Genomic DNA, 18,892 nt, shown 5'->3' with positions numbered 1-18,892 from the left:
AGTTATTTACTGAGACTCAGGTACTCTGACCTTGCACTGTGTGACATTACCTATTCCCTCTCTTACTAGTTGACTTCCACGCTACTGGCAGTCATGCCAAAGAGGCCATCAAAATCTCTGACAATTACATTCAGATCTAACTTATTTCTGACAAGAATCAGCTAGGGAATAGAATTTGCAGGAGTAGTGACCTCAGGAAACTCAGGTTTGTCATTTTACTCTACTTTCTCATCCTCCCTCTTTAGTTTGATCCCCTGAATAAGTAATAGATTGACAATAGATAAATTGGGCAATGCTGTAGGAATTGCAAAATTCCCTAAACAAAACACAAAAAGTAGGTTTTGGTTTAAAACAAGGTGAAGGGGAAACTAAACTTTGTATTTTTCCCCCAACATCCATGTAATATGCAATTCTGCATACAGACATGGTATACCTGATTAGATGCTAAGTGCAATTATTGAAGTAGAAAACTACTCATGATATAAACTGCTGTATTGAGACCAAAAAACATTTCAGAGATGCTCATGTGATGAGATTGCTTTGATTTCTGGTGACACCTGTTAAAATTATTATCGAACAAGTCATTTAAAGTGGTTTTAAATAAGCTTATTCCCACATGCTTCTACATCAGAAGAAAAGACATCAAGAGTGAAACACTAGCAACAGTGATAAATTCTGGCTCCTTCTTTGGGCTCCTGACTTGCAGTGCAAAAGCTCATGGAGTGCATACCGAAACTGCGTGTGTGCTTGGTAACACCCCAGCTCCTCTCGAGAAAATTGCTATGGTCACAGAAGGCAGTTTGGCAGGAATTTAAAGCCTTGTATGGAGCAGAGGAATTTTTTCCATAAAACATCAGAAATCCAAAGGACAATCCACACTTTAACAACTGATGCAGATGGGGATGCTGATGCAGCAAAGCACTTTAGCAGATGCTTATAATCCCATATAGCAGATCTGAACAGAAATGCAAATGGTGCTGTGCTGTTTAAGCACAAAGTTTTTCATTAAGCAGGATGGTATACCTTTGAATCAACTGCATCTCAAAGGTCTCTCTGCTTTTTAATGATTGAGAAAAGAGCTAGACCTTGCAGAATACAGATGGCAGAAGTAGCTGAAACAGAATTGCAGCCCTGCAAATCTGAAGGGGGCCACACTGGAAGAACTAAGAAAGTTCACTTGGATCAAAGGACACTGCTGTATGTTCACATGTCTGGAGCCAATTTTCAGCTCCACTCAAGGCCATGGCAAGATTCCACTAACTTAAGTCAGAGCCCATGTTTCCTGTCTTTTTCCTCTGCTATTGCATACTCAGCATCAGGATGATGGAGTGGCAAATGCATTACCTATTTGATACAATCCTATCTTCTCAAACAGGTCACCAGATTTTCACATGCAGAAATACCACATCCTCATGGTTAATTTAAGCAGCAGCCAATGTTTTGCAAAAGCTGGCTAGTTCAGACAATTACCCATTTTCCAAGAAAAGCTACTACAACTCAATACCAAGAATTTTTCTGTTTTGTTCAAATACATTTTCAACCTTACAGCTCAACCTTTTTTAGACAAAACTGCTTGGTTTTTACAGTAATATTTTGAGGTGGTTTGCTTTGGGTTTGTTTCTGGGTTTAACTTCATTAGGATGGGCCATTTCATTTTTACCAGCTGCTGAAATATGTTCTCCCGGTGCTCCAGTTTCAGAAACTAGGAAACAGTCCAGCAGTTCACTTGAAGACATGACAGAGTTCTTAGTTCAAAAATTCCAAAAGTTTCTTGCCACCAGATTACAGAGGTTTACAGTCATGGGTCATGCATTTTTTTTCAAGGGGAGACCTCTTTAGAAACTGGAAGAGCACTGTTACATGAGTGTACATGAAAAAAGAGAAAGCAACCAGTTTGACAAGCAATGTTTTAAGGCTACCAGCAAAACAATGTTTTAATATGAAGGGCTTTTTTATTATTATTATTTGTCTAACTGCAGCAGAGGGAATTACTTATTCTGTAACCTAGTTAAGACAGAAGCTTGAGAAATCAGGGAGAATTCCTGACAGTGTTAAGCACTTCAGTTTTCATTAAACAAAGAGGAAAGGAACTCAAGATTTAAGTTTTGCTTTCTTCTCATTAAAGTCTTCTTTATGTTAAATTTGTTTATAAAAAATAGTTTGTGAGAACTCAGCCTGCAGTTATCCAAATTTTTCTGGTGCTATACATTTAAATACTTCATTTTTGTTCCTTTCTGTATCTGTTTCATTGAAAGAAAAGGATGCACCTTTAAATGAGACTGAACTGACCGACTGCATTATGCAGTAGTTAAAGTACCTTAAAACTGTGTGATCTGGAGTTGGAATTAAGAAACATGTTCTTATTTTCAGCTAAGTAATTCTGGGAAGGGGAGGGGGAAGAGGAAAAACAGCAAATAAGGGTCAGACAAGGAGAGTTTCACAAAAGTAACTGCAAAATTAATTTGTATAGCCCATAGTAAAGAATACAAGAAACTGGAAGTTGGCTACATTTTACACTAAATGCCCACTTCCATTTTTTACATTTCTGTTCGAATTCCTACTGCAATCTAAATGACGCACTGCTTGCCAGCAGCGGGATAGACAACTTGGTGAAGTGGCATTTAGTTGAATGTTAACCCGCCCCAAAACTAAGTAGTAACATTTTCACCATTGCTCATTGTGGAGGGAGTCAATACTTAGTACATGTAAGCAACAGTCCTGAAATTTTCACTATACAAGAGCGAGCAGGGAAAAAAAAACACACACCAACAGAAAACACTAAGGTACATAACAAGCCTGTATCCCCACCACTGGTGCCCAAGCACCTCCATGACCTTCTCAAGCATGTGAACTTCTGAGGAATGCACATCTGTTCAGCTTCATTAGCCTCTACAAACTGGAGGAGAGAGCAAGAAAGATCTATGGGAAAGATTACAAGGCTAAAAGGCAATCTCGTAGTTCCGCTCTCTTGCTTTTTGTCCTCTTCACAATGTGCCTCCTCTTCCTTTGTAACCTTGCCAGCAAGTAGCAGCAGTAGGCTCTGAGGGTGCTCTTCTATCTAGGCAATTTTATACCTCAAGGGATCATAAGGGCTCAGTTGTTACTCATATCCTTCTAAAGAATTACCTCCAGTGGTAGAAGACTGTTCCTGCCATGCTTCAGATTCAGAATTGGGGGTTGTTTTCTGTTAAATTAGTCTAATTGATCTTGCCGAGGACTAGCGGCCAACAGGTTCTGGGCTGTTTTACTACATAGTAGCAAGAACCAGATCTGGTTTCTCTCCCCTTTATACAGAGAAAACAACCTGATCACTTAAGCGCTCTGGAACTGGCCCACCCAAGACTTCATAAAACGCCGGGAGGCACTTGTACAGTGCTCACGCAGACAGCCTCTGGCTAACCCTGACAGCTACAGCGACAGCAACAAAGTTGAACAGGAAGAGAGACTGCAGAGATTTGAAGCCTTTACCTATGCAGGTAAGGTGAAAAAGCTTCATACACACGCATAAGAATAAAAAGCACACAGGACAGAGGGAAAGGAGAGGCGAGACTAGTATTTGAATTACTGAGCAGGGAATAAACAGCTTTAAGTTTTTGGCTAGAACTCGTAAGAAGAGAATGACCCATGTACAGAGTGAAGCTAAACTAGCTGAAACCATTACATAGGGCTATGAGTTCACAACAAGTTTCCAACCTCTGATCCGTAGGTTCAAGCCAGTTGTAGCATAGTTTTCATTGAAAACCTATGGACAATTCACAGTACTATCAATAGTCTTCAGGGAACTTTTATTTAATCACATCTGGCTGGGCAGCACAGCATGACACAAAAACCTGTAAGGAAGGAAGGGAAGTCCAGGCTGGGAGAGAAGGGAGGAAGCCACTGTGAGAATGGGTCTCCACCCACAGAAAGGGAATGCCAAGAAAAAACAATACCCAAAGGAAGGGGGAGGTGAAGTCTTCCTTTGGCAAAAGGAAGGGGGAAAAAAAAAAAAAGGAGGGTGGAGGTAAGGATAAAGACTTAAAAGACAATATAGTTCATTTTTATATATTTAATTATTTTTTTAATATTAAAAGTCATTTTAAGTTCCACAGCTTATCCTACAAATGGACACGCTGGGTAACAAACCATGTTGTTCTACAAAACGTAGGCACTGCACTGTTCCGATTTGTGACATTTATCACACCTGGAACTGAAGTTTAGAGACATAAGGAGTTGGATTCTGATATGCAGGTGTCCACTTGGCTTTAACAGCAAGCTGCATGACTTTTTCCTCCTGTTCAGGAGCAGTATCAGTATTTATAGTTGAATTAGCCCCTTTTACAGCTGGTAGTTACTATACTTAAGACCAGCAGAGAATATGGTTCAGCAGGAGGTAGCTTCCAGAACTGAAAATACTGTCTACGTCCTACTTAAAATTTGGGAATGTTTTCCCAATTAAGTCTATGGACAGTTTGTCCTGTCCTACCCTCCTCCCACCTGTGGCCAGCCATGGCTGTCCCCCTTCCCTGCCACAGCACTAGCCTTTCATACCACCTGTCCAAAAATAACAAAAGCCCATGCCCACACAACACAGGTTTTTAGGGAGCACTTGCTCACCTAGCCAAGTGCGTGTGTGACTGTTAGAGCTGGCTTAAAGGACAGAATAGGAACATGTATCCAAGGGTGTGGAAGAAGGGAAAACAAAGACAGACTGTCCATAGTCTCAGATCAGCTTAAGCACCTCATAAAATCATTTCCTGGGCAGTGGTGCTTTCTCCTGCACAGTTAAAGGTAGTTCAAAGGAATGCACTGTTGTTTGATAGGTTTGTTTTTTTAAAAACATCCTTTAGTTAAACAAATAGGCCTTCTTATCTGTGGAAGCACGGAATCTTCATTTGAGGCCCTGTGCCATCTTAAAAACTTGTGTTGAACTGGTTTTCCCAAGTTCTCTAAGACACACAAGACTCCTACCTGGTCCTCAATCAGGAAGTTCTCATTTAAACAAGTTAATATCTAGAAACTGGGAGAAAGGCTGTTACCCTTAAGGGCAAATATGGCAAATGAGAATATTCTAGCTTCATCATTAACCAAAACTTCTTCCTCATGCTGTACTGAACTCGCAAGTGCTAATTAGGAGAAACTGTACTAGACTAACAAGGGACTGAAAAGAATTTTTCTGTTTCTCCACAGTTATCCTGAAAAATAGGATGAATATGTTCTGCACTTGCTGTACTGACAGAAAGTAATCTTTGGCTTTTGTAAGGAAATACACAATCTACAGTTAAGCTAGGGGGTGCTGAACAGGAATTGTAGCTGTATCTGAGAAATAATCTCCATAAAACACAGCAAATCACAGCCTGAAAACAGATCAGTTCTTCAGCTAAAGGCTCCTCATTTAAGGAAAAGGTTCTTTTCATAGTTTACATTCTTACTAGAGAGATGATGCTGTTACATAACCCCACAGACAAGTAAAAGCCAACATTGTGGGCTGAACCTATACAGCTGGTAGTTACTACTGATGACAAAGGAAAATTGGAATATTTACGTTTTCCCACTCATACACATATTCGCTTTTACTTTCAGCCAGGACAACCACATTTGCTTTGCTGCTCATTTTGCAGCGTACAATCTGGGGTAAGGAATTATGCAAAAGATTTCAAGAAACTGGAACAGGTCAGCCTCATGCTGTTGGAGAGTTTGGTAACATCTGTAGAAGAGACCATTCTTTGCAGAAAAGCAGATGTGCTTGAAGTTTTTTTTCCATGAGCAGTCAAGAGAAAGAATCAACACCTCTTAGACAAGAGGTTCTGGGAATACAGAAGACTACCAAGACGAAGAAGAGATTAAAAAGAAAAAAGCAAGCATGTAGTCTTGGCACCTAGAGGTGAGGTATGTACAAGAGAAAAATCAATACTCTTATTTATTTTCAGTAGCTGAATGAATGGGTAGTCCACAACTCACCTCCTAGCCACTTTGGAAGGACTTCACCTTACTTTCCCCTACCCCAAGGAATACAACATATCCTAATACCAGCACACTGATTGTTCTGATAATGCCAGAAGCTGTTGTTGGCTTCAGTAAACAGGATATATGTGTTTAAAAGCATAAACTGCACTCTAAACTCTGCCACTATTCTACTTGCAACTATACACTACTTGTTTTCAAGTCCACGATCTGGCTAGCAGAGAAGCCAGCTCAGCAACCTGGGCCAGCTGACAACAGCATCCCTAAACTGCCTCCCCTCACCACACCTCACACTTCTGGTGGAGCCCAGGGCAAGGGTAGTGGAGGCAAGATGCGAGGAAACAGTCCTTCGAGCTGGACCAGCCTCAGCACAGAGGAGTGCATTTCCTACCCTAGTCATTTACTAACAGAACTACATCATACTCCAGTTCCTCTGCTGTCAACAATTTAGTACTACATGGGAGTGCTAGTTCAGTCATCTACATTACCAATCCATTACAACAGGTCACAACTCTTGTTTAAAAACAGAGAAGTGTATTCTCCCTTATACCTATACTTCAATCAAAAAAAATGGGCTTTTCGAAGCCCTAAGTACCTATTAGTCTAAAAACCATGCAGTTCTTTCCTGTGAACATTTACAGAGCTACAAATATAAAATAAAAAACTGCAGAGACAAGACAGTAATAGATCCCAGCCTGCTCTAATACTTGCACTGAAAAACACGCAGCTCAGGCAAGCTGGTTGCAGGTCACAAAGGCTGTGCCCTCAGCTCTGCTCCGTTCAGGGGGCAAAGAAAGTTGAACTTCAACAGCAGATCAGCTGCCTGGCAGTCATTAGCAGTTCACCCAGTGGCACAGAGGCCAGTTGCCCTGATTACTGACAGGAGGATTTAAGACCCTCAGACTAATAGCTGAAAGACGGGGCCCGGGGGGTTGCAGGTAGGGGAGCAGTGAGAGGGACAGGTCCGTCAGCAGCTCCTGGTGTTGCAGTGCTGCTCACAGGGTGGGGGAAGAACCCAGCTGGCCGGTGCCACAGTTAAGAGCAAGCTCCCCCACTAGAACCCTCCCTGTTTAGGGGAAATTAAATATTTAATCGCTGCTTGCACTCTGTGCTCTGTATTCTGCTCACTGTTAAAGGCTTTGGCTGTGTTGTCCAGAGAATTAAAAAGCCCACAGATACAAAACCATGTACACGCCCCCAAAGATCAAGATCTTCTACAAACAATCCATCTAAAGCACTGGGCTTACAGACAGGGAAAACAATACAGCAAAAGAAATTGAACTATCAAGGTCAGCTGTTGGCAAGGCAGGGAGGGATTGTTTTGGTTTGTTTTTTTTTTACCACAGGTGACACCAACTCTGAATGTTGTTTAAGACCCCTGCTTTTTTAAACTCCAGAAATTGTAAATCGTTTTTCCATTTTAATCTTTGTTTTGTGGGAATGCACAACAAGAGGCTTTCAGAGTATTTCATATATAGCTATACACCCTAACCATATACCGTATAGTTATATAACATATACCTAACCTATACCATTCAGTCTTTAGAAATATAATTGGCAATTAGTTGTCAGGAGTGTATGTAAATGCTCTTTTCCCAATGTCTTAGAAGCGTAACAATATTTTTGTTAAAGACTGTTTAAACAAGTCAGGGCTTACAATGGCAGTGCTACAGAGGGATTTGGTAAGATTGCCTACTTTGTCATCCACTAGAAAGTCTTTTCATACTGTACACACTGCTGCATGCTATCATGTTTAAGAGTATTTTTAGTTATCAGAATCACTATTTTCATGGCACACTCATGTTTACACGGTAGTGCCCAACAGCACATTTTGGGAACATAAGCTCTGTATTAAAAGCAGAATTTTAAAAGGAAAAATGAGAATAGCCTGCGTATTTTAGAGCTATTACAGCAATTGTTTTATACTGATTCAGAATACTTCCTGAGTCTTACCAGAGTTTGAAAATAAGTTTATACATGGCTCTTGGTACTCTAGTATAATGAATAATACCACAGCCTAGAAAGTCTTCCAGTACTTGTGTAACAGAACAGGTGTCACTTCCCATTTCAGAAGAAGTTACAAGCATCAGATTTGTGATCTTAGTTTCTATATGTTAACGACTAGAGATTTAATTTTCTAGTGTTGACGACTGGAGTCTTAAGATCCAAGAAGAGAGAATGACAACCAACCAAGTCTGCAAGCTGCAACAGTGACCTTACTTCCACTTGCAGGATCTCCATTAGCATTAAACCCAGCCACCATACTGTCCTGGACTATTTTAACTAAGTACTAGTATTGCAAGTACGGGCTCACTCAAGTAATTTCCCCGAGTCAGCAAAGAGTTACTGACCTCACTCAAGACATGAGAAAGGGGGGCACTGGCCAAGATGATGACCTTCCGAATGTAATGGGGAACAGTTCCTGACTGGAGCATTTGTAGGGCTTGATCTCCCTGCCTCCCTTCTGTACCAGCATTAAATGCCCTCTTGACCCCTTAGGGCCATATATGCTCCATAGTAGCTTGCCTCACATCAGAAGATTCCCTGGTTACAATTTTCTCTCAGGTTTTCCCACCACTAGCTTCCAAACTAGGCCCTTCAGCTTAAGGTAAACATAGTCAATTGCCCTTCAGATGCTTTAAAATAAGGTAGGTAAACTTCAATACGTACATGTTTATTATCATCCCAGTACTGCAGTTTCAGACAATACTACACCTACTGTTACATTTCAGTGAGTCAACCATCCAAGACTCAGAACAGGCTTACAGTGATCTGCAACAACAGAACAAAGTTACAGGGATGAAAATGCACTAAGAATAATCTGAAGAAAAAAATTCCACCTTATTCTAAGAGAGACTGAAGCTAGTAGAGATGCTGAAATTTGATACATAATCCCTTCTACACTTAAAGCAAAAAGTGAGCAAAACCCCCATTTGGTACAGCTTCCTCCTTCCCTAGGAAAAGGATCATGTAACAAAAAAACTATGATCCTTCTTTTATTGCCAGCGATGCCTAGCTAAGATCTCGAAGGTACCTTATGAGATCAAGCAAACCCCATTTGGCCCCTCTGAAAGCTGCACAATTAGCGACTGCAGCTAAAGTACTTTTAGTACTTAAAATGTTAAATCTGCTTAAAATCAAGGCAAATTCTAGCAAGATCCACTGTTTCAGTAGCATCATCATAGGAATAAGGCTGTCTTTATATGGCCTCTGCATACCTTTGGTTTCATTTAGTAGAATCAGGGTTTACAGCCATTCCAAGACAGGTGCCTGGACCCAACATACTTGGGCTTTTTTAATTTAAAATAAAAAGCTTTATTTTCCTATTGGCAGCTATCAAGATGCCACATGAACAGGAGATGCCAAAACTGCGTTGCCGTACGCTACAAATAAATCTGAAGTATCTTAACATGCTTCTGAGTCAAGACTGCTTCTTGGTTACAGAACCTGCAAGTTATTTGAGAGCAAGACCAGTCTACCTACTAATGCTTCTTGCATAGGTTGTTTCAAATCCTGTATGTAACTGAACATGTTAAACAGAAAGAGCGTTTAACTGAATGTGTTAAATACAAAGAAAGTGCACCAGACAGTTTCAACATCACTTTTCTGTATTACATTCTGCTAAAGAAGCTTAGTTGAGTCTATTCTTAGCTTCTGTACAAACAAGCAGTCTTGACTTTAAAAGCTGGACCTGACTGTGCTAGAAGGATTCACGTGCCCAAAAACCTAGCAAAAGCAGTTTTAAAGACAGTGCAAATTTATCAACGTTTTTAGTTCTGTGCCTCTGACATCAGTCTCATAACTTTGAAAGGAAAAATTCTTCCCAGAAAGTGGGTCAACTGATAAGCAGCCCATTGTTAAAACAAGAGATGAGCAGAAGATCCTTGATATAAGTAGCACAGTTTTCTTCCAGTTTCTAAAATGCAGGACACTATCACTGGCTGGAAAATTGCATGTGGGTCTACTCACAGGTGGGACTGAGGTCTATTGCTGCAGCAGAACCAGTTAGTATTTCCTGATGTAGTAGCAACTATCTTATTCCAACAATCAAAAAAGTACCTTGAGGAAATATTGCTTCTTCAGCATAGCTTTAAATTATTTTAACTCTTGCCACAAAACTGGGCTAGAACTAGTGAGTTGCTAGTCTGACTTTCCAGCATTTGTAGCTTTTTTCAGTTGCCTTCAGTCAACTATTCTACCCGATTCTACCTCCTCCAAGAAGGAGGAGCTTCTCTTGCAGGATAAGGAGAAGAACCAATCTTCAGCCCCACCACCACCACACTGAGTGGATACAGCAATAATCAAACCAACACCAGTGAACCCAAGTTTTTTTTTAAAGCCATACTTCTGTGGGTGGTATTATCATGCCAATAAGGTTCTATGCAGTTTTCTATTGACACTTTCTTTTTTTCCTCCGCATCATCCAAGATGATTCTAAGTCTCCTGGACTAATTCTGGAAAGAGCATTATCAGTTGTTGGGGATAAATCAAAGTCACTTGGGAAGGCTCCAAAGCTCAAGTCATCACTTGTCATCAGGTACCTTCCAGAGTCAGGTCACCTCTTCATGCTACCTGCCTCCAGCACAGTCATGGACAGAGGATTATCACAGCTTTATCCTGTCATCAGCATCTGGTCAATGCTCCTACACAAAACTATGCAGGCAACCAGTAGTCAACTCTTTAACTTCCCCTCCCACATGGCAGTGACTGTGTGGGTTTCAAACCAAGCTGCTTTTAGTCAGTACGAGTTCATGTTATCCAACTCTTTAAAACCAGGTCAGCACAGGCTCAACAAGCACCCAAGCAGCTATAAAGTTGAGGCAGGATCTCTTCAGCTACACGAGATGGGCTATTCTATAACTTAGTTGTCGTGTGGTACTTCATTTTCTACAGAAAACACATCAGAAGCCCCTTCCCTCCCATTCCCTTAAGCAAAGGTCACCACTCTCACACATGCTGCAAGCACTCCCCTATCTGTTTAAGGTTAAAAATTCACCAGGACCCAAGCAACTGGTAAGGAACCTCACTGCTGGAAAGCATCTTTCTCTATTATTCCGAAAGAAAAGAATATAGTGCCAAGTTCCAAGATTTGGCTCTTGGGAAGGCACTGGAAGGTGAATTAGGATTCACTCAGTGCTGTAAAAAACAAGGTGCAAGAACTTTTATTTTTGAGACAGGGGTTAGCCAGAGTACAGGATACACTTTAGCAGCAGTACCTGGCAAAGCAAGAACCAGATTACTCATGCTGAACAGCGTTCATTAACTAGTTGCGCTCGAACCTGCAGGTGTCCTTGCAAGACTGAGAGTCTCTGTGTAGAGCACCTTTCTTTATGGTGCAGAGGGTGGGGGGAGCGACTTGCCAAGAACAGTAACAAGGGACAAAGTCACAACCAGAGTATTCCGTCTGATGTATTTGAGAAATCATGGTAGGAGAGGGAAGATTTTCCTTGGTTTAGGTGACAGCCACGTTTCCAATGAACTGAGAGTCAATGGGTATCACCTTGTGGTACCTGGTGGACAGTGCCATTTGAAGACAAGATACTCTTTTCACATGAACCTGTTACAGCTTCACAATGCATTCATACACTAGAAAAAAAGATTTATCATCCACATGGTGTGGAAAATAAGGATGGTGACACAGATGTCAGTGTGTCACAAGTAATAGGGGAGGAGGTTTTATTTGAACTAGGGCAATCAAAGTGCTAGCCCACATAGGAGGCCTGCCTCGACTGAACAGCAATACCTTAGTCATCACAGAGACAGCTGCCTTCAGTGACAGAAGCAGTAAACACTCCCAAAAGGGAAGAACAGCACCTAAAGCAACAACATTGCACAGGGTGTACACAGTGGTCCAGCCATCTCACTCTCCCAGGTCACATACTGCACCAGCAAACTCACCTGTCCTATACACATACATCTGCTGTTCAGCGTACTGCCCTGTATCACACAACATTCCAGCAGGCTGAGTAGTAAGCTTAAAAAAGTGATGTAAGCATTTAGTATTTCTGTGTTCAGAGTTCACATGTTCTTTTGTTTGAAAGACTAGAAGAACTTCTCCTTCCCCTACACACAAAACTAGTTTCATGACCAAAAAAAAGAAAAAAAAGAAAAAAAGATACCAGCAGCCACCTACCAGCCTCCGTTTTTGCACAACTACTGCTTGCAGCTCAGGGTGCCTCAACACCCAAGTAGCAGACAGCTCCACTGGTAGAGAACAGCTTGGCAGCAGGGAAATTTTTCTTCTTGAACCAGCACAGGATAGGACATGGTGAGGCGGGAACCCCTACACATACACAAACTAGCTTCTACAGCAGTTTTAAATCTAACCAAGTAATTATTTACTACTTGCAACACACTGCAGAAGAGCAGATCAAATCAACTAATTCTTTACTACTTCCAACACATTGCAGAAGAGCAGTTCAAAACAGTGACAGGCCGGCCAACTTCTTTAGAAGACGTCCATTCTTCTAATCTTAGGTTGTACGTATTCTTGCATTACAACAGCAATCACACATTGACAAGTACACTCCCTAATTACTTAAAATAGCTTGTAGGTGACCGGATAGTCAGGCAAGGGACTAAAGAAATTCGTTGTACTCCATCCTTGCACTCAAGTTAGACATGAGCCACAACAAGCATGGCCCAAATATGAGTTGTCCTAGGACAAGTCTAGCGTCACAGAGAATGTTTTCCTTATTGCTCCAGTCACCTCCACAGAACTTATTTAACCTGACTTAGTCTTAGTAGGAGCTTCATCTAAAGGTAAACGTATTCAGTCGTTCTTCCACTGATTACAGGAGTATCATCGTGGGTTTCCCAACTTTGTTCTTTAAGTGTTGTTTATCTGCCTTAATGAAGAAGGAGCCTGACCTGCAGTAAACAAAGACCTGTCAGAGTAGCACCGAGTATGTATATATATGATGTCTAATGAAGGCATCAGTCACAAGCTAATTAAGTATAAAATAAACTGTTATTATTCATATGACAAATTGAAAGTGTAATAAACCACAAGAATCAAGTCTCAGTATCTGTGAAAGATGGTTTTACTATTATCTAGAAGTGTCACCCCATTTACACATCAGTGCCATGCTGCATGAAATGTTTCTCCATCAGAAAAACAAGGCAGATCAACTAACAAAAGTATGGTGGAGAAGGAAATCCTGCAGTCCAGGCCATTCTGCTTTCCAGTGATAGAAGAAGCCAACCACTGTCTGCTGGACTGCAGAGTTAAGGGAGCTTTGCCTGCAGCGCTGCACAACACACACCCACCCACCACTGCAGCACACACCCACCACTGCAGCAGGGCACACACTCAGAGCATGCAAATACACCTCCTCACACTATTTAAGGACAGACACTGCAGGAATCTGCAGCTTCTGCAGCTTTTCCTTTTTTTAAATTACAGATTATTAAATTAGTTTAAAGCAGAAACACCAGTATCATTTAGAGGAATTATCATCCTGATAAGGCTGAGTGGTTTTTTTTCTCAGGGCACCAAAGACTGCTTTCCCAGAACTCTCCATCCCTTACTGGGTAGACAGGTGATTAAAGGAGGGAGCTTCCTTAAGGCTCCTTAAGAGCAACCTTAGACTCAAGTTTCAGGCAACCAAACTGAACTAATAGCTTACTGCTGCATAAAAGGGGGGAGGATCTTTGCTGCCTGCTCTTTCTTGATCTCTTTCTTAGTCTGTTACCTCTGCTCCATCTTGGGCACTTGTCAGACCTTTCAATAAACCCATTTAAACCACTAAAAGTCACAGTAAAGCTCTTTTCCTCTTCCTTCCCTTTTGGAAACTTGTGTTGCAAGAGTTGAACCCGCACAAAGAATAGTTTGACTAAATTGCTTCTGTTTAAATCAGACATACACCATCAGAGTCAGCCACTTCCACTGCGGTGAGCTTACAGATAAGTCAAAGTCAGGCCACTGTAACTTGAAGAGGCATCCTTAAAAGTTTTTTTTCTGTCCAACATTGCTGAGACAGTGAAATAAAATTTTCCTCCCCATCTTCACTTGCTATGGGGAAGGTGCAGGCAGGAAAGGTAGGAGAAGAAAAAAAGGCAAGCTCATTATCAAGTGACAGTAAGAGATACCTTGGGGACGGCTACCAGTAGCCCTTTTGTGGTAGAACAGGCTACCACACCAACATCAGACAGTTCAGTGCTCAAATGAAGCTGGTGTTTACAGTTTTAAACTTTCAGTATGACACAGTTAGATGAGTTTTCTCTTTGAGGGTTCATGATCCCTTTAGGGGAGATACTAGGTATCAGGTTATCAATACCTGCAAGTCATTTTATCTGGGCAGTCACCTCAGTCATTTGAGCAGGTATCAAAGCGCACATGAGGGGGGAAGGGCAGGGGAAAGTGTGAGAGTTCAAATAAAAGTCCACAATCAACACAAGCTATTCTTGCAGCTAAAAAATTAAAACAGATTCCCCCTTTAGACACACGGGCTTAAGACCTATTTTATTCTAAGGGCTGGTCTCAGTCACATGGGAGCAAGGGAGAAAAAGATGAGAATTTGGTCTGATATCCCATACCTTCCCCATTCCTACACTTTGGTATTTATGCCACAGCTAGAGTTTCACTGTGTTGGGTTTGCTTGGCAGTGCTTTGGTAGCAGGGAGGGCTGTAGGTGTGGCTTCTGTGAGATGCTGCTAGAAGCTTCCTCTACATCAAACAGAGCCCACTCCAAGACAGAGCTGCCACTGGCCAAGGCCAAGCCCATCAGCGACTGTGGTAGAGCCTCTGGGGATAGGGGGTAACATATTTAAGAAGCAGAAAAAGAAAATGCACACAACAAACTGCAGTGGAAGAGAGAAGCGGAATACAGGAGAGCAACATCTCTGCAGGAACCCAAGGTCAGTGCAGAAGGAGATTTCTGTGCAGCCCATGGTGAAGACCATGGTGAGGCAGGCTGTCCCCCTGCAGCCCACAGAGGTCCAAAGGGGAGCAGATATCCACCTGCAGCCCATGGAGCACCCCACACCCAAGCAGGTGGATGCCCAAAGGAGGCTGTGACCCATGGGAAGCCCATGTTGCAGCAGGCTCCTGGCAGGACCCTTAGAGAGAGAAGCCCACACTGGAGCAGGTTTGCTGGCAGGACTTGCGACCCCACTGGGGACCCACACTGGAGCAGCCTGTTCCTGAAGGACTGCAGCCCGTGGGAGGGACCCACGCTGGGGGGGTTCATGGAGAACTATCTCCCATGAGAGGGACCCCATGCTAAGGCCAGGGAAGAGTGCAAGGAGGATGCAGCAGAGACTTGTGCAAACTGACTGCAAACCCCATTCCCCATCCCCCTGCAGTGCTCAGGGGAGGAGGCAGAGAAATGAGGAGTAAGGTTGAGCCCGGGAAGAAGAGAGGGGAGGGGGGAAGGTGTTTTTAAGATGTGGGTTTAGTTCTCATTATTCTACTCCGATTTGATTAGTAATAAATTAAACTCATTTCCCCAAGTAAAGTCTGTTTTGTGCATGATGGCAGTTGGTGAATGATCTCAACCCATGAGCCTTTCATAGTATCTTCTCCCCCCATCCAGCTGAAGAAGGGAGTGACAGAGCAGCTTGGTGGGCACCTGGCCTACAGCCAGGGCCAAACCACCACAAACCTGTAACTCAATGTGTTTAAAGTTGCAGGTGTCAAGCAACTTCATGGCCTGCATTTTTCCCTCTACTAGTAGGAAGTAAACAAGCCCAAGGGTAAATAAAGTCAGTCAACCCTCCAGCACACTGAAGCATCAGATCAGGGCACCAGTGAACCAAATGCTGCACGGGGACAGCGGGAAGGTGTGTAAATTTATATTATACTGGATGGAGGATAAGGTCAAGAATACCTCTCAGGTAGTAACCTGGGGCAGGAGCATGGAGAAACCCTCGTTCTTTTAGCTGGACAAACTCCAAGTCATATGCCTCCTGTAGTCTTAATTTTAATATATTTTGGTTTTCCTTCATTACTCAAGAATACGCCCATAGGCTTCAAACAGACCAAAGTACATGCATAGTGCAAAACTTCTGCCTGATTATATAGATTTTTAGTGACAGTGATCAGGACAGACAAAATTGCTTCACTGGCCATAAAGACAGCATGGAAGTTTAAGCCTTGCTACAGCACAGCTTTGTAAAACTTCTGATCTGAATAGAAATTGCTCCTACTACATGGATCCGCTATCATTCCCCAAAAGCTCTCCCATACAACATTTATTCAGAGCAATGCATCGGTCACCACAATTTTGTTCTTTAATGCCATTTAGCTAGAGGTACCAATGCCATCTGAGGCATCTCGCAAGGTAACACGTGGCCCATTAGAGAACACGGTCATGCTGATGCTGTGCCGGATACATCTTCAGGCAAGAGGGACTTCACGAGCCAGACCTGTTTGACTGACCACCACCCACTCAACGTGACAAGAAAATTCCTTAAATTTAGTACTGCTCTCACTCGACCATGAAGCACAACTAACGCTTCCTGAGACTGACCCAGTAAGTACACCTTCAAATCGATCCTGAAGACACTTGCCAGGGTCTCAACACCCAGAAGCCACAGCTCTTTGCAGAGCGAAGCTTCCCCTCCACTGGTGGGTAACTAACAGTGCTACCCGCCTTTCACCGGTGTGAAGGTGAAGGTCCTTACGTGACGGGACATATCTACAGCAAGCCGGCAGGCCACCATGCAGTTTCAAGAGAGCCAGAGAGTGAAAGGGCAGCAAGAAGCGCTGGGGAGGTGCCACGGCGCGGGCGGCCCGGGCGAGGGGCGTGCAGCGCTGCGGCCACCGCGCCGGCCCCACGCGTGTCCCTCGCTGCCGCGCCCCCAGCCTCAACCCACGGCACGGGTCCCGTGTCACCGAGACCCCGCACGACCCAAACCGCATCTGTCCGCCAGCGCACAGTGGGACCAGGCCAGCCTCCCTCCTTCCAGGGCAGCCACCGAAGGCAACCAACGCGCCCCAGGCCGCGGGCACCTGCCCTCCCCTTCCAGCGCAGGCTCCCGCCGCAGCCGGCAGAAGAGGTTGTGGAAGGCACAGCCGGGGCGTCGGGGAGCAAAGGAAGCTCCACACGCCGGCGGGCCAGCGGCAGCAGCTCCCTCCCTCCCCGCCGGACCCTTCCCCTCCCAGCCCGCGGCCCCGGAGAGCGGGCGGGGGCCGGCAGTGACCAGATTCCTCCGGGCGAGGGGCGGGAGCGCGGTGGCGAAGAGAAGGGGGGAGGCGGGAGGGGAGGGGGCGAGGGGCGGCAGGCAGCGGTGGAAGCGGCAGGCAGGCACAGCCAAGAGCGGGCTGGAGAACGACCCGCGCCGGGGCGATGCCCGGCGCCGCAGGGAGGGCGGCCCAGCATGCGTTGAGCCCGGTGCCGTGCGGGGAGGTGAGCGCGGCGCCTCGGGGACGGCCCCTCGCCCCCTCCCCATCCCGCCGACCTACCCAGCACCACGCAGACCACGTCCAGCGCCACGAAGGGCAGCCGCGTCCTGTCAAACATGCTGGCAGCGCCGGGCGCCCGGCGTCAGGCGTGGCGGCGCCTCCTGGCGCGGCGCGGTGACAGCCCCGGCCCGAGGGGCGGGAGCGGAGCGGGGGCGGCAGGGAGGGGCTCAGCCGCGGCACAGCCAGGCGCTCCGAGGAGACGGCGCCCGCGAACCCGGCACCGCTGCTGCAGCCGCCACCGCTGCAACCCGCACTGCGCTACTGCCGCGGTCGCGGCGCCCACCGGGGCTTTAAGGCGCGCGGGGGGCGGGAGCGCGAGGGCGGGGCGGGCCCACGGCGGGGCCTCCACCCGCCCCTCCCGCCACCGCGACGCCCCACCGGCGACCGCCCCCCGACGCCACGCGCGGACCGCCCAATGGCAGCGCGGCCCCGCCCCCACGGCTGCCCGCCCCGCCCCCACGGTTGCCCGCCCCGCCCCCGGCGAGAGCGGCGCCGCGCCGCGAGCCGACCGCCGGCCGTACAGGGCGCGCCCCGCCCCTCACACGCCCGCCTGAGGCGGGGGCGGCCTGCGGCGCAGGTGCCCCAGCCCCCCGTGGTCGCGGCGGGGACAGCGCCGCCTGAGGCAGTGCCTTGGCCCCGGCTCTGCCGCCACCTGCCTGCCCGGCCCCGTCCTGAGGCGCTGCGGGCCGCGGAGGTGGCCTGCGCGGCCTCCCGGGGGGCTGCCGCGGTGACGAACACCCGAGAGGGGCGGCGGCGGCCGCCCACCCCGGCGGACACGGAAACCCCAGCCGCCGCAGCGCCCCGGGCTGCCCGCGGCAGAGCTGGGGGGGTCCTCTGCTGCGAACAAGGAGCCCTGTTGATTTATTTTTTTTTTTTTTTTCCTTAAGCAAAGATCTGTTTCCACTTCTGGAAAGCGCGCTGGGCAATTGCGGGAGAGCCGAGAAGCTGAGCTTCAGCCCGACCCGCCACAATCTGTTTTCTGGCTTGTTAAAGCTCTTATTTGGAAAGGAAATGGTGACTAGCACGCACACGCGCACACACACACACAAGATGTTTTACGCATAACCCCGTTTTGCCGTTAACGGCCCCCACCGGGCAGACAGCGCCCCCGGGCACGAGCGCATTGCTCGCGCCGCCGCGCGGCTCTGCTGCGGTCTCTCGTGCACACAGCCCCGCCGAGCACGGCGGCCTGAAGGCCGAGCGACGGGTCTTTGCAGATCGACGGGGAAACAAGTTCCCGAGGTGGCGATTCCTCGCTAAACGCGCGGGCACGCAGGGGGCCTGCAGCAGTCCCGCCCGTAACCTGCCAACAGCCCTACCGGGCAGCCTAGACGGGGGCTCACGATTTCATCTCAACGCCTAAGCAGCGTCCCAGCTACAAGTCAAAATGGGCAGTTCTAGGGATTAAAACTACCCTTGAATGAGGAAAGTGCAGTGTAATTTACAAGGCGCATTTTCCCGTGCGAGTATTCTGGGATGGTCTTACGGAGGTGGAAACTCCAGCGTTGTCTGAAAATGCAGAAAGTAATGGAACAAGCTGGC

At 46.0% G+C, this 18,892-nt stretch overlaps 1 protein-coding gene across 2 annotated transcripts in view; it reads right to left on the bottom strand.

Annotated features, from left to right (window-relative positions):
- PLPP1 (phospholipid phosphatase 1) overlaps positions 1–17,639 on the bottom strand; it is a 68,067-nt gene extending 50,428 nt beyond the window's left edge. Inside the window, exon 1 of one of the 2 annotated variants that reach the window (XM_040578890.1) lies at positions 17,351–17,639. In XM_040578890.1, the coding sequence (XP_040434824.1) occupies positions 17,351–17,408 (58 nt within the window). In that variant the 5' untranslated portion in view covers positions 17,409–17,639. The remainder of the gene's footprint in view (positions 1–17,350) is intronic. The other variant, XM_040578891.1, reaches the window with a different exon arrangement.
- Positions 17,640–18,892: the final 1,253 nt, after the last annotated feature.

This window comes from Falco naumanni, chromosome Z (genome assembly GCF_017639655.2).
Source record: "Falco naumanni isolate bFalNau1 chromosome Z, bFalNau1.pat, whole genome shotgun sequence".
NCBI lineage: Eukaryota > Metazoa > Chordata > Aves > Falconiformes > Falconidae > Falco > Falco naumanni.
Note: the sequence above shows the minus strand (reverse complement) of the source record. Positions and strands in the feature narration are given on the sequence as shown.